The 16269-nt window shown below is 37.0% G+C and overlaps 1 protein-coding gene across 7 annotated transcripts in view; it reads right to left on the bottom strand.

Moving 5' to 3' along the window:
* The window catches only part of LOC129744023 (uncharacterized), a 724779-nt gene that overhangs the window by 43521 nt on the left and 664989 nt on the right, over positions 1–16269 (bottom strand). For 6 of the 7 annotated variants that reach the window (XM_055736329.1, XM_055736331.1, XM_055736333.1 and 3 more), the window contains 3 exons: positions 1983–2125; positions 252–1856; positions 38–155 (listed from right to left, as the gene is read on the bottom strand). In XM_055736329.1, the coding sequence (XP_055592304.1) occupies positions 38–155; positions 252–1856; positions 1983–2125 (1866 nt within the window). The remainder of the gene's footprint in view (positions 1–37; positions 156–251; positions 1857–1982; positions 2126–16269) is intronic. The other variant, XM_055736338.1, reaches the window with a different exon arrangement.

Below are 16269 nucleotides of genomic sequence, written 5' to 3'. Positions count from 1 at the left end.
TGAAACTGACTTAAAAGAAACTGAATGTTGGACCCACCTGATCAGCGATGTCCTCCATATCCATGGCGTCGGTATCCATGGAGCTGCGCTGCTGATGCTGCAACAGCAGATTCTTGCGCTTCGACGTCGGCGTCAGCATGCCATTGTCGGCCAAACTGCGATGCAAAAAGAGATCGACATTTTTTTACACTGACAAGTTTGCAAGAAAATTGGATGATAGTTTGATTTGTTTTTCTAATAACATCACTCACCTCGGCGTCATGATGGTGGACTGCGATTCGTTCCAGTTGGCGTCGGAATTGTCCCGGGTGGCAAGAGATTCGGATGAGTGGAACGGCGAGTGCGATTTGATCGACAGTTTCTCCTCTCGATAGGGAGATGGCGGTGCGGTTGCCATTTTGTCATCCTTTGCATCGGCTTCTAGCTCTTCGAGTAGACCCTTCTCCTCTTCGACACTGGTCGGTTCATCGAGGCTGATGGATCGCTTCCGGAAAGATTCCTTGCGCCGTTCGCTTTCTGCGGTGGCTGTTATCTGTGGTGGACTTCCGATGAAGATGCCTTCGTCCTTGATGGGAGTCGTGCTGAACTGGAGGTTCGAGTCTTGGTGGCTGTCTGCCGTTGTTGGAGACACCAGGTCTTCTTCGCTGGCCGAAATGGCGGCAGTTGGTTTTTCGGTTGGCTTGGTTTTCTTTTTGTCAATGAGGATTTCCCCTTCGGAGACGGTTTTTTGGAGCTTTTTCTTTTTGACCGCGTTCGGCGAGGGAACGGGAGAAACTCGGGGTTTGAAATCGATGAAGATTTCCTGTTCCTCTTTGTCGTCTTTCTCGCTTTCGGAGTCACAGGTTGAGCAGGATTCGTCCGAGGAGGATTTGGTGTCGTCTTGCATGTCCAGCGGTTGGATGTTTGGGGGAGTGATCGGACACGAGGGTGGTGGATGCGATGGGGTTGAGAAGATTGGTGGTTGAGGTTTGATAAGCGGTTGGAATTGCTGTGGTTGGGGTGTTGTAGGCTGTTGTTGCTGTTTCTTGGATGGAATCGTCGATGGTTGTTGTTGTTGTTGTTGAGTGGGATGATGAGCCTGTATCATTGGTTGGACCTTTTGAACCTGCTGGTGTGTGATAGAGTTTCTTCTGGTTAGGGAAGAGTGTGTTTCTGGTGTAACGTAGGCATATGAAGCTCGTCTGTGCTGGTTTAGTTTGGGGTCTTGATGAGCTACCGAAACGTGGGCGGACATTCGTCTGTTTAGACTATTGCTGTCGAAAGAACGGATATCTTGATTAACTGAGCCGTTTGAGATAAGCATTTCCTGTGGAGGGATTTTGAGCTGATCCTTAAAAATGATCTCATGATGATGGTGCGGGTGATGAGGATCCCGACGTGGCAATGTATGAGTGTGAAACTCTTCCGGCTTATGATGGATACAGGTTCTCCTGGGGAGGCTGTGGCTTTCGAACACATGCCCATTTTCGTATCCATGGTGATGAACTTGCTCGATATCTTTGCGCAGCACCTGGAATGGTTCGTTCGAAAGAGTGTGGCTTGAACGACGAGGCAGTACAATGCTGTCGTACATCTCGTACGGATAGGAACTGGTTTCGTAGGATGTTCGCGATCCATCCGTTGAGCGATAGGAAGTGGCACTGTCCTGCGAGTGGTTTCTGGAATGGGTCATGATCCGATCCAGCGGGAAATGATCACTGCGCGAAACGTCCGAATGACTCATCTGTGACGATGCTCGCGAAGGCAGTTCGAAATGTTGAATGAGCGATGATTTGGATGGCGGTGAAGTGATCGTAAATGGTGACTTTGGCGGTTCTTCGGACTGTGTTCGATGAAGCAGCTCGTGCTCAGTGGGCCTGCTCATGATGAAGCGATTGGCGATCGTGACAAAACAAAATTCGAGGGGAGAAATCAAACAACAGAAATCAAAAATGAAACTTTCGACAAATGAACGGAAGATTGTTTTCAAAGGGAATACTTACGTCTTGGGTTCATCTATCGAACCCGCGGAACTGTCGATTCCGTTTTCCTGTATTCGATCAGCCGCCTCGGATAAGCTTTTCGTTAATTTCCTTCCCCCGTTTAGGCCGCCATTGGTTTGTGCTCCTTGCGATACCATCTTGACCTGGAAAATGAGGAAAAAAAATTGAAGGTTAAAATTCTAAAATTTATTAGCAGAAAATTATATTTTCGATATTCCACTATCGTGATAACTCTCCAGGTGTCTTGTAGCGTAATAAATAACTATGTATAGCTATTTTGTCTGGAGGTTGTAGACAATTCTACCAATAGATTGAACAAGAAGCCAAAGATGCGTGTTTAATTTTAACTGTGTTGTTGAATTTCTTTTGCTTCACTCCCGGCTAGCAATGGGGGAGGAAACACAAATCACCAAAACATACATAAAACTACGCCACAAAACAAAACCAAAACAAATTTGTTGCTCATTTCTATTTCCAATCATTGTTTTCTTGCTTTTTCAGACCGCATACTTTCTTTCGATCTCCTTCTTCTTCTCCTCCCGCTCATCATCACCCTCTTCTTCTTCTTCTTCCATTCTGCTTCTACTCTTCTTCTTCCATTCCGCCTCTTCTTTTCTTCCTTCTGTACTGCTGCTTCTTCTTCCTGCTTGCCTGCTTCTTATTTTCTTCTTGCTTCTTAACTGCCTGTTTCTTCTTTTTCTTCTTACTTTACTGCAGCATCTTCTTTTCTAATTCACTTTTCTTCTGACTAGCGCTAGTACTTACTTGTTCTTATTTTTGTTCTTCACCTTCTCTTTACAGCGACCGATGTTGTCATCCGATGACCAACCCAGTTGAGCACCACTGGCAGTTGACGTGGCATCCAGCTTCAGCTTCCAGGAGGATACGGCACCAGTTTCCGAACGGAACAACTTTCGGCTCCGGAAGAAAGACTGACTCCAGGCAGCGTCGGTTTTCAGCTCCCAATAAAAGCCCTTAAAATATATTTTCCAATCAGCCAAATCGTTTTCAACTCAAATATCCGCACTCACCCAATCTGGGGCCTGGGAACACTATTCTTTGGGCCACTTATTCGGTGCTGGCCCACATCAAAATCTAAGGCGAAACAAGCATTAAGCACATGCTATTCTCCCAAGCAATCATTCGCTTACCGGTTCTAGATGTGTTTTGAACGGTAGTGTTGACGGTGTGGCTTCATCCAACAAATCGTGCGTCGAGGGTTACCGAGAAATGACTGGGTTGCTCCACGCCTCGCTAATTTCTGTGCGGACCTTCCGTCGGTTGTTCCTGAGGGTGGATTTCTAGGGGAGGGGAACTGGTGAGTATCTTGTGGTTTGGCTCGATTACAAACTCCTCGTCCAACTCAAGTTACTGACCTGATTGTCTGGCGATAGGAGAATCCGGCAGCAGTTATCAATCCGGGGCGGAATCCTCAGCCACGAGTAGAACAAACAGGAACAACACGCGGGAAAAATTAACGATCACGATGGCGAAAATAAAAGTGAACTATTCACACATTTTTCTTCGTTTGTTTACATCAATTTTCGATGATGATGACGATGACAACAGGTACACGGAAAGAATATTTAAGCAACAAATACTTAAAATTTACTCAATGATGATGATGACAAGTGCACGCAGATAATAATATAGCAACAAATACGTTAAACAAACTCAAATGCTACACAACCCCATTGTCACGGAAAAATTTTTCATGAGCGACGGCTAGGAGCTCATGAAAAATTTATAAAAAACTTCTTATATCACAGGAAGCTGACTAGAGACGCACAAGGCAACAAAGATGGAGCAGACCTCCGCACGAACAACAACGTGCACCACAAATCACAAATAACGCAGGCCAATAGCCCGCCAGATCTCAAACGTTATATTACACTAACATTTCACAGCAAAACATCACAATACGCCAACCAGGTTTGGCAAAAGCAGGTCCCTATGTGCGTTTTATCTCTAAGTCTAATTCAAGTGACAATGGTACATTAACATCAGATCAAAAACCGTTTAAAACAAAAGGCTTAGATCTAACAAATTAAAATAAATTAACAGAAAAAAAACGTTCACCTTATTGCTAACATTGAACGAATTAAAATCAGACTGTTTTGGTGATGGTTAAAATAGTTACAGTGTGCTGAGTAAGGAAGCATTACCAACCAACCTCGCCATGAGCCCAGAAGAGGAGTTTTACCGCGCTCCCAATTCGCGTTACTTTTGATCGGTGATTTCATGGCGATCCCCAGATTACACTGTAACATATTGACGATACGACATTAATTTGGGACTAAAATGACATGATTGGGTACGATGACACTAGTACGGTATGCTCACCAGCTGCGCTCGATTTGTCACGATCGGCTAACGGATATTGCTCGATTTGTGGAGATTGTCAACAGGATGGTAGTTTCACTGGTTGTTCATAGCTGTTTTGCACAGTTTGTCTCGTTCTGGCAACGGCGTATCAGCGCGCGGCATAATACGACCAGTTTCTCTCGCTCTGGCAAACGGGAGAGCCTGTGGGCTGTAACGGTAGTTGTCTGGTTTGTCACGATCCAGTAACGGCGTGCAAGCGCGCTTTAGCACGGTAAGTTTCTCTCGATCTTACTAACGGCAAGCCTTCAAATAGGCCTACGGTGGCATTGTTGTCGCAATTCGTGGTCGTTGAGTGTACAACAGTGCACATATTGACGCTCAAACGAAAATTGGCGAGAAATCGCCAAAATGGACTTGATCGGTAGTGTGGTTTGGTCGTCCAAACATTGGCCTCCTTTTACTGAGAAGCATGTCCAAGTTAACTTCTGTCTCACCACTATTCTGCTTCCGGTTTTCTCCTACGTTGTCGGGGTTCTCATGCTGCAGTGACTCGTGGAGATGTTGAGCAGCGAATGTTACGTGCTTCCGCGACGGGGAGGCCTCATCCCTTCGGCGAAGACGCATATCAGCTCTAATCCGGTTTGGTGTCGTTTTGGGTTTCCGCGATGCGTGTTTTGGTGATAACGTACTACCTTTGTTGACTACCTGTGGTAATGGTCATAGCTGGAGTGATACGAGGCGATGGCAAGAAAGGAACTTGCTAACAGCACTCGTAGGTGGCACGATTTTTCCCGATCGGCAAACGGTGTTTTGGGAGCATTAAGCGTTGTAGTACACAAATATAGGTAGATCTGTGTCATAGCTGGAATATAATTTTCGAGGAAATCAATCTATTTCCCCTGGTCGAATCATTTTTGTCATTACGAGATATTTTCTCATCCCATAAAGATTTAATTTCTTGTTGAACTACAAAAATGTATGCTAAGTCTAAAAAAGTTAACTTTAAGTGGGTATTGATGAGCAAAAACAACTAAAATCAAATCCACAAATAACAACACTAAGCATAAATCACCAAAACAAAACATAAATCTTAAGACTAGACTAAAATCAACAATCTTAAAATCTTAAAATTATTTTGCGGTAGCATAATTTCATGGGTTTTTAAGTTGGGCGCCAATGTTGAATTTCTTTTGCTTCACTCCCGGCTAGCAGTGGGGGAAGAAACACAAATCACTCAAACATTAACAAAACTACGCCACATAACAAAACCAAAACATAATAATTTGTTGCTTATAAATATATTGCCAGCATGCCTCTTTTCCTTCTTCTTCTTACTGCATGCTTATTTCGCCTTCTTCCTCTTACAATAATTTCATCGTTTTCTTCTTCTTCTTTGCCTCGCTCTTCTTCTTTTTCTTTGCCGCGCTTCTCTTCCTCTTCTTCTTCTTCTCTGCCTCGCTTTTCTTCTTTTTCTTTGCCGCGCTTTTCTTCCTCTTTCTCCTTTCCTTCTTATTATCGCTATCACTTACTTGGGTCTTCTGGTTCTTACTTTCTCATTGCAGCGACCTACCACGTCATCAGATGACCAACAAGGAAGGAGTCACCACCGGCTGCCGGTGATCAGATCAGCAACAAACTCTGGCAGAACCACGGCACCAACTGCCGATCCAAAAACGGCTCCAGCTCACGAAACGGCGGTTTCAGGCACGAGCAGCTTCAGCTCCCGACAAAAGCCCTTAAAATATATTTTCCAATCAGCCAAATCGTTTTCAACTCAAATATCCGCACTCACCCAATCTGGGGCCTGGGAACACTATTCTTTGGGCCACTTATTCGGTGCTGGCCCACATCAAAATCTAAGGCGAAACGAGCATTAAGCACATGCTATTCTCCCAAGCAATCATTCACTTACCGGTTCTAGATGTGTTTTGAACGGTAGTGTTGACGGTGTGGCTTCATCCAACAAATCGTGCGTCGAGGGTTACCGAGAAATGACTGGGTTGCTCCACGCCTCGCTAATTTCTGTGCGGACCTTCCGTCGGTTGTTCCTGAGGGTGGATTTCTAGGGGAGGGGAACTGGTGAGTATCTTGTGGTTTGGCTCGATTACAAACTCCTCGTCCAACTCAAGTTACTGACCTGATTGTCTGGCGATAGGAGAATCCGGCAGCAGTTATCAATCCGGGGCGGAATCCTCAGCCACGAGTAGAACAAACAGGAACAACACGCGGGAAAAATTAACGATCACGATGGCGAAAATAAAAGTGAACTATTCACACATTTTTCTTCGTTTGTTTACATCAATTTTCGATGATGATGACGATGACAACAGGTACACGGAAAGAATATTTTAGCAACAAATACTTAAAATTTACTCACACTGAACCCAAATTCACACTTAAAATACACTTGAGAATTCACTTAAAAGTAAGGGACAAGTGAATTTCTTCGTTTCAAGTGGCTCATGTACATTTCACTTGACTCTCACTTAAGTTTTAAGTGAACGATCCAATATCCACTCATACATCACTTGAATTTTAAGTGACTGGCATTTGAAATTCTATCGTCGACCGACTGCACTGGGAATCATTGTTTTTATTTTGGTTTCAATTGAACTCAACGGAGCACGTAAGTAGAGCAAAATAGTAATTTATTGGATTCAAAACAATAATATTATTTTCAGAACTTGCTGACAATGTCGCTTGGAGCTTGCAGCGATTCACCAAAAAAGCAATTAGATCTGGTGATAGAAAAAAAAATGTTAATTTTTATGAGAAATCATCAATCAATGTGGCGATTAACGGTTTATTGTAAGTTATTATCACAAATAAATCACAGGTTGTATATTTTATTATTCATTTTTCTTGTATTTTTCAGATTTGGATACAAAATAGGTGCCGGAGGAGCTTTTCGCGACGATTATTGCTTCTCGGAATCGGAACATTTTTTCTGCTAAGGAACTGTTGAACAAAACAAATAAATGAAAGTATAATTATGAATGTCTGATTGGTTAAAATTGATTTAAATAAATACATCCTTTGAAAAAAATCATTGTTATCTGCTCGAATACAAAAAATATCACAGAAAAATTGCTTTCACAGAAAAATTTGGATGACCTGAGCATACACTTACAATCCACATGCTTGATCACTTTCAATTCACTTGACCGCTCACTTCAGAAGATTTCACTTGACTGTCACTTAAAATTCACATGAATTTACGTATGGCGAAAATTCACTCCAGATGTCACTTATATTTTAAGTGAAAATTATTTTCGGTGCAATGATGATGATGACAAGTGCACGCAGATAATAATATAGCAACAAATACGTTAAACAAACTCAAATGCTACAGTGTAAGCTGTCAAACGAAAACACATGGGAAAACGTAAACAAGGATTGAACAAAACAACATGATTCACGATAAATATTGCTGTTGCCGTTGGTTTCACACACTACGTTGCATTCAGAGCTCTTGACTTAGAAAGTACTGAATTACCTATAAAGTACTGGATAGTTTTGGGTTTTGCGTGTTTGTGTTTTGGGTAAGAGCTAACTCTGAAAATCAGTGAAGCTCAACTTGTTTCAGTCTTTAACCATACTTTCTTCCTGTACACCGAGTCCACACACAAAAAAAGTAAAACGTAAAAAAACATGAATCAAACCGAAATCGACCAACCGGTAAATGTCAATCAAAACAAATCCCTGCCACCTCACCTCGAGGCTTACGTATAGGACCAGAAAGCTCAGATTCTGATTCCGGTGTAACAACCAAAAGGACGTCCAGAAGCAAAAAAAAGCACAAATACGTGCCAACACTGTAACACTTTATTGCTGCGCGATGCCTTTAGGGTGGTAGGGGCTGTTGTGACGTGCTTTGCCGTTTGTGACACGCTCAAGCAAGCCTCCAGAGCCCTTGATGGCACCACCAAATCCCTTCAGTGGGGAATCGGGTGCTATATTTTGCACTTTTTCCAATGGAAGATCACACGATTCGAATAAGTATGAATAAAAAAAATCTCTTGAATCCGCGGCCGCTTTGAAGCTGGCGGAGAACCTTTGTCGTAGATTCCGCGTCAGTCGTGTGTTTGCATGAAAAATGGGCAAAATATTTACTATAAATCAGAAGCGCGTATACTTGAATTTATGTTCCCCATTTTTTGTGCTTGGTGTAGTAGCTTAGATGGAGTTTTGTGTTATCGGAGAAGAAGTCGCTCGAGATATGGATGTTCATGGGAGATTTGTCGTTCGGGCCTTCAAGGCGGAAATTTTGCGAGATGGGTAATTGAGGATGTAATAACGAGCGAATGTTTATCAAGACTATGGCATTTCCTTGATTTGCTGGCTCCTGTAATTGCCTATCTGACTTTTGCTGTCAACTAGTGCATAAATGATAGAACTTTTTCAGAATTTCTCAATTTTGTCATATTTGTCATTTTTGTCATTTTTGTCATTTTTGTCATTTTTGTCTTTTTTGTCATTTTTGTCATTTTTGTCATTTTTGTCATTTTTGTCATTTTTGTCATTTTTGTCATTTTTGTCATTTTTGTCATTTTTGTCATTTTTGTCATTTTTGTCATTTTTGTCATTTTTGTCATTTTTGTCATTTTTGTCATTTTTGTCATTTTTGTCATTTTTGTCATTTTTGTCATTTTTGTCATTTTTGTCATTTTTGTCATTTTTGTCATTTTTGTCATTTTTGTCATTTTTGTCATTTTTGTCATTTTTGTCATTTTTGTCATTTTTGTCATTTTTGTCATTTTTGTCATTTTTGTCATTTTTGTCATTTTTGTCATTTTTGTCATTTTTGTCATTTTTGTCATTTTTGTCATTTTTGTCATTTTTGTCATTTTTGTCATTTTTGTCATTTTTGTCATTTTTGTCATTTTTGTCATTTTTGTCATTTTTGTCATTTTTGTCATTTTTGTCATTTTTGTCATTTTTGTCATTTTTGTCATTTTTGTCATTTTTGTCATTTTTGTCATTTTTGTCATTTTTGTCATTTTTGTCATTTTTGTCATTTTTGTCATTTTTGTCATTTTTGTCATTTTTGTCATTTTTGTCATTTTTGTCATTTTTGTCATTTTTGTCATTTTTGTCATTTTTGTCATTTTTGTCATTTTTGTCATTTTTGTCATTTTTGTCATTTTTGTCATTTTTGTCATTTTTGTCATTTTTGTCATTTTTGTCATTTTTGTCATTTTTGTCATTTTTGTCATTTTTGTCATTTTTGTCATTTTTGTCATTTTTGTCATTTTTGTCATTTTTGTCATTTTTGTCATTTTTGTCATTTTTGTCATTTTTGTCATTTTTGTCATTTTTGTCATTTTTGTCATTTTTGTCATTTTTGTCATTTTTGTCATTTTTGTCATTTTTGTCATTTTTGTCATTTTTGTCATTTTTGTCATTTTTGTCATTTTTGTCATTTTTGTCATTTTTGTCATTTTTGTCATTTTTGTCATTTTTGTCATTTTTGTCATTTTTGTCATTTTTGTCATTTTTGTCATTTTTGTCATTTTTGTCATTTTTGTCATTTTTGTCATTTTTGTCATTTTTGTCATTTTTGTCATTTTTGTCATTTTTGTCATTTTTGTCATTTTTGTCATTTTTGTCATTTTTGTCATTTTTGTCATTTTTGTCATTTTTGTCATTTTTGTCATTTTTGTCATTTTTGTCATTTTTGTCATTTTTGTCATTTTTGTCATTTTTGTCATTTTTGTCATATTTGTCATTTTTGTCATTTTTGTCATTTTTGTCATTTTTGTCATTTTTGTCATTTTTGACATTTTTGTCATTTTTGTCATTTTTGTCATTTTTGTCATTTTTGTCATTTTTGTCATTTTTGTCATTTTTGTCATTTTTGTCATTTTTGTCATTTTTGTCATTTTTGTCATTTTTGTCATTTTTGTCATTTTTGTCATTTTTGTCATTTTTGTCATTTTTGTCATTTTTGTCATTTTTGTCATTTTTGTCATTTTTGTCATTTTTGTCATTTTTGTCATTTTTGTCATTTTTGTCATTTTTGTCATTTTTGTCATTTTTTTCATTTTTGTCATTTTTGTCATTTTTGAGATTTTTGCCATTTTTGTCATTTTTGTCATTTTTGTCATTTTTGTCATTTTTGTCATTTTTGTCATTTTTGTCATTTTTGTCATTTTTGTCATTTTTGTCATTTTTGTCATTTTTGTCATTTTTGTCATTTTTTGATTATTTTTTTTTGACATTTTTGTAATTTTTGTTACTTTTTTGTTATTTTTCTTCTTCTTTTTTTGTCATTTTTCTTAAATTTTTGTTATTTTTGTTTAATTCTTTGGCAATTTTTAGTCATTTTTTTGTCATAATTGTGTCATTTCTGTGTCATTTTTGTCATTTTTGTAATTTTAGTGTGGTTTGTTTCATTTTTGTGTTATTTTTGTGTCATTTTAATATGAACTTGATAAATAATCATGATTTTTCAACAACTTATTTAAAAAATTTTAACTCAGGTGTTTTATCCTGAATGTAAGTCCCTAAATTTGGTGTGATTTTCAAGCCAAACCAATTATATTGATTCAAATCCAACTAAATCTTCAATCTAAACATCATTAGCGGTCTAACGAGCATCGGGGCAGATTACCTGGATTTTCCTCCGTTTTCGATTGGCAATTTCGTTGTGTTTGTTACCGAAATTGGTTTTTGCTCGTATCGAAAACAGCAGCAGCCTATTAGTGCTCCATTTACTGGAAACAGCTTGGCCTGCCCCCCAAAAATGGCACAAGAAACGCACCACCAAAACAACTGACTTCGAGTGTAAAAATTTTCGCTCGGGAGAAACACCTCAACATTTTCGACCTTTTTCAGAGGCTGATTCTGATGGATTAGGAGAGGTGGCTGAGAATTGATGATAATTGGGCCAGGAATTATCTTGATGGTGGTTTGTTTTTGCGGTTTTTCTTCTCTAGGGCAAATTATTTCGACTAGAGTTCATTATTGTGATACCGTTTTAGTTTGTTCTGCCAAATTTAATGATTTTTATAAGACTGTATAGTCTTATAAAAATCATTAAAGTCGGCAGAACCTTTGCTTTAAAGATCCTTTAAAGTCTCTTTAAGCATGATAACTTTGAACGAGCAAACGAAAACAATCACTTTAACGAAAATTGCTATAGATTATAGAGGCTAAATTTACGTTCCTTCTTCGGCAGCTCATTGAAAACAATGGTCTACTCCCGCTTACACCCACACACAAATACAAAAAAAAAGGAAAAATAAACTAATGACCATTATCGTGATCATTATTCAGCCAATTCTTTCACTATTCAGTCTATTAGAATTTAGCCCACCCACAGAAACAATAGAAAACACGCGGTTCGAAGCTTTTCTCCGCTTCTCGCCCCAGACACAATGGCAATAATAATACCATTAGCGTTATTGCTCCAATGAATGGACCGTCATGGCTTTCATCCTTGGAACGAACAAACGAGAAAAATGGATCAAAATGGTGGGGAATCCTTTTAGCAGCAGCCATTGCAAAGTTTTGAATTGCAATAACCTTGCGTACGCCCGTCGCCTTGGGATTGCTCGTCCAGCTTTATAATGGTTTTCCATTTTGGAATCGGTTTTCCCCGCACCACACTGGCGGTGAAGGTGTTTCTTCACTATCGTACTTTTTCAAATAGCTAAATGATAAAGGTACAGTCAGAATACGTATAAACGTGTTCTAGTGGGAGAAAATCGGGTAACACATTAAAGAACTTCATTAAACGAAATCGGTACAACGAGTACGAGACCTTCTTTTAACGTCCTATATTTTTGTTAAACGGTTCCATCCAGTCTCCGACACCGCTAGCTCACTAATTGTACGCTAACAGCACTAATTGTAATTGGTCATTAATGAGCGATGAATGCTTTAGCTATTAGCGCCTACTTTTTCTGAAATAGCAGCGCTAAGTTTTAAGTTAGCGATGCCGGATACTAGATGAGGAATTTAGCCACCGACCATGATCTAGAGGGTAGCGTGTATGTCTTCTAAGCCAGAGGTCATGAGATCGAATCCCGGTCACGGTATATATGTATATAAAGTACTCTTTCTGTGGGCTAGTGGTTTTAGCCTTTACAAGATGCTAGCCATTATATCCTCGAAAAATGTATGCTAGTTTTAGTTATTAGATCTTTTCATAGAAACATGAACTTTAACTGAGATCTTATATACGTGTGCTCGTTTAAAAAAAATGTGTGGATTTTTTTCAGATGGAACCGTTTAACAAAAATCTGCTTCTCTGCACTAAAGAATTCTATCACGGATTCTGACTTCAATTGTACTGTTTTAGTACATTTGAAGTCATTGGTCACCTAACCACGCCAGCTCTATAGTTGAGTGTCACCCGATTTTGAATAAGTTGACGAGGAGGGAGCTCGGTGTTCTAGAGTTCGATTCCGGGTCAGCGTAAGGCGAGTAACTCGTAATATTTTAAATAATTCAAAAGATCTATGCAATCATAAATAATTCATATCAACCGGTGATATTATGACAACAAAATTATTGCTCATCCAGATAAAAATTATCAACTCACAATAAAAAAAAATGCTGAAATAATAGCCTTCAGGAAATGGGATAAAACTCATCACTCAGCTATTATAGCTATTATAATATTTATCCCGTTAAATGATTTGTATGCATTTACCTACTGCTCTACTCGAGCTCGTAAAAGAAGTTTATGTTTATTTTTGTACTGATTCTAAATACCTCGATGCAGAGTGTAGAGTGCAAATCTCAAGAGATATTCGTACCTGGGTAAAACGTCTCTTGACCACATTTTGCATCGAGCTGCAGACGTTCGTTTTTGGAAACATTTGATTTGGGCCATGTGCCCATGTGGTTTTTGGAACAACATTACCATATAGTTTTCGCTAAAACAGGACCAATATCATTTAGAATACACCATTAAAACGTTTTTATGTTCTTGGATGTAGATTGAAAATAACAACAATTACAAAAAATAAAGCACTCAAAAATGATAAAAATCATAAAAAAATCATAAAACTTAAAAAAAACATGATAAAAATAACCAACATTTTGAATATTACCTAAAAAGTGGTAAATGTGTCTAAAACATGATTAAAAAAATGACTAAAAGTTATTACAAATTGTGGTAAAGCGAGTCAATAGTCAAAGAGTCAATATTTGGGGAGAAGGCCAAATGGGTTATGTCAAATCTTGAAAACTGACCATATAGATTTTGCAGATTGGCCCAAAAACTGATCTGTTAATGAGCCTCAAAATTCACCAACGGAAATCGGAAAAATCGAAATTTGATGCCAAGTACCTTAAAATGCATAAATGTCAAAGTCTGGTGTAATCCCGAAGTAAATTTTCGATAAAAAATCTTAATTATAATTAAAATGCCTAATGACTACAATATGAAAACAATAGTCAAGATCTGCTTTTATCTCGAAAAAAAGGACGAAAATTGACTTACCTGGAAGGTTTTCTGAAAAACGGATAAGTTCCAGAAAGTCCATTTTTCGCCAAAAATTTATTTTAGAAATAACACCCGATTTCGACGATTCAAATACTGTAAATAACTGAAAATCGCATGAGCTCCCTACAATATGAGTATTGGGTGAACTGGCTCAAAAACTACATAAAAAATGACAAACATTTAACAAAACTGTCAAAAATCTGAAAATGGCACTGAAAAAATGTACAAAAATTTAAACAAGGTTATAATAATACAAAAAAAGGAAAAAAAGTTGCATAATAAACGCATATGAATAAAAAATGACTTAAATTCGACATTCAAATGACAAAATCCAAAAGAACCTAGACAAAAATTTGACAAACGAAAAAGTGACAAATGACAGAACTTTGAATAATATACGACAAATGTAGTGAAAAATTATTAAAAATATTTCAAAGTTATAACAAAAATATGAAGAAAAATTGACAAAAATGACTAAACTAAACATGTGGTAAAAATTTTGACAAATTTTTGACTAAAATGCAATAACCCGACAGATCAAGAATATGGACAAATATTTGACAAAAAAAATCAAATATAACCTAATAATATCAAAAAATTTACAACAAAATCACAAAAATTTGACAAACATATTATAAAGCTATGAAAAAATAATAACAAAGTTGGTTAAATATGGCAAACATTTGACCTAAAATGACAAAACTTTGACAAATGGATAAGACTTTGACAAATTCCTGATAAAACTATGAAAAAATTTTGACACAGTAATGACAAATATCTGACAAAATTTTAAAGAATGCGATAAAAATAAAATAAAATTCTGACAAAAATATGTCAAAAAAGTGAGAATTACGACATTAAATAAACCAATATTTCACAATAATATCACAAATGTTATAAAACAATAAAATAATGTCGTCGAAATAATGACGTTATCATTACTTTGTAACGATATCACATAACGATTTTTATCATATTTTAGTTACTTTTGTCAAATAATTATTACATTTGTAATATATTTGTAGTATAGTCAGACGTCCAAATTTTGTCATATTTCTCATTTTTTTAGTTATTTATTATTATTATAATTATTTATTTAAAATTTCCATGTAACATAATATTAAAGATCTTTTAAATCGTTTAAAATTTGTAGTTATTAGAACAACTGTATTCAATCTTATTTAACTATTCCTGAAGTTATGTAGCATGAAACAATACTATTCTAGGTTTTATGCACTTTCGTTTAGTAAAGCCGGTAAATTCTCTTGAAAATTTAACGCTATTCGCGTCAGGAGCTGGTTCCAATTTTTTTATACTTCTAACTATGAAAGAATTACCATAGTAAAATGATGAATGATGGGGGAGGAGAAAATTGGAAATGCGTAAACTAGAAATTGCAATCAAGAGAGAAATTTTTGCATTTGGAGTGGTAATGATTGAAATTCCACAACTGCTGCACAAATTGCAACAATTTTCAACAATTAGCACATTTGCAATCTCTCTGAGCACTGTTTTCTCTCATTTGAACTCAAACCTTCTTATTTCCTCTAACTAATTGTCACAAATTACCACAAATTCAATCATTGGCTGCACAATTTGTGTGATCGTGGACGACTTTTCTCCCTTCATTTCAGTTCCCCGGCGTCAACTACGTAAGAGAGTTAGCAATGAATACACATAAGAAGGTTTTTTATTATCGATAATTTTAAAAATCATCATACAATTGCGAAAGTGGTAAAAATCAGCATAACTACAACCAAGGAAACGCTTCACATCCATATCATAAAACAGTTATAAGTAAAGTGAGGTAGAAGGAAAGTTTTGAATAGTTTGAGTTTCGTGGTGGAATCTAAGTGTCTAATGCTTATGTTAAGTCTTTATATCATTTTCTTATGACTCCTCTTCATATCTCCTGCAGTCAGAATTGTTTCCACTATCCAGGAATCCAATCTTTTTACGCGATTTCCGGAATTAACGAGGTTTTCTTCTGCAATCTTATTTCGCAATTCGCGTCTACTGGGTCCGGCCTTCAAAAACGAGCTTGCGAAATTCAGCCGGTAAATGCACATCTTGCTTCGCAGTTCGCTTCGCGCTCACTGTGTTTGTACCCTACAACTTCTATTTCAGCGTTGCCACATATTTGATTTATTTATTTTTATAACATTTATTTTTGTCCAGTACATTCTTCATAAATTTTCGTTTTCAATTTGGTTTTCTTTATTCTTTTATACTTCATTTGACCTTTTCATTAAGATTCGCACCATTTTCGATTTGGAGTTTCTCGATGAGCTGAATTTATCTTTCGGAATTACAATAATTCCTACTCAAACAAAGCAGAAACTTATCCCATCTGCGCTTCCTGTGCTTTCTATTGACTAGAACTAGAATTGTTCCAATACAAAGAAAGCAGCAGCTTTTCTAACTCCAGTCCGTCTTATTTACCGGAACTGAAATCATTTCAAAACAAACAAAGCAGTAGCTTTTAAAGCCTTGTCCACACTCAGC

The sequence above is a fragment of the Uranotaenia lowii genome, chromosome 2 (genome assembly GCF_029784155.1).
Source record: "Uranotaenia lowii strain MFRU-FL chromosome 2, ASM2978415v1, whole genome shotgun sequence".
NCBI lineage: Eukaryota > Metazoa > Arthropoda > Insecta > Diptera > Culicidae > Uranotaenia > Uranotaenia lowii.
This window is presented reverse-complemented; position numbering and strand designations above follow the sequence as displayed.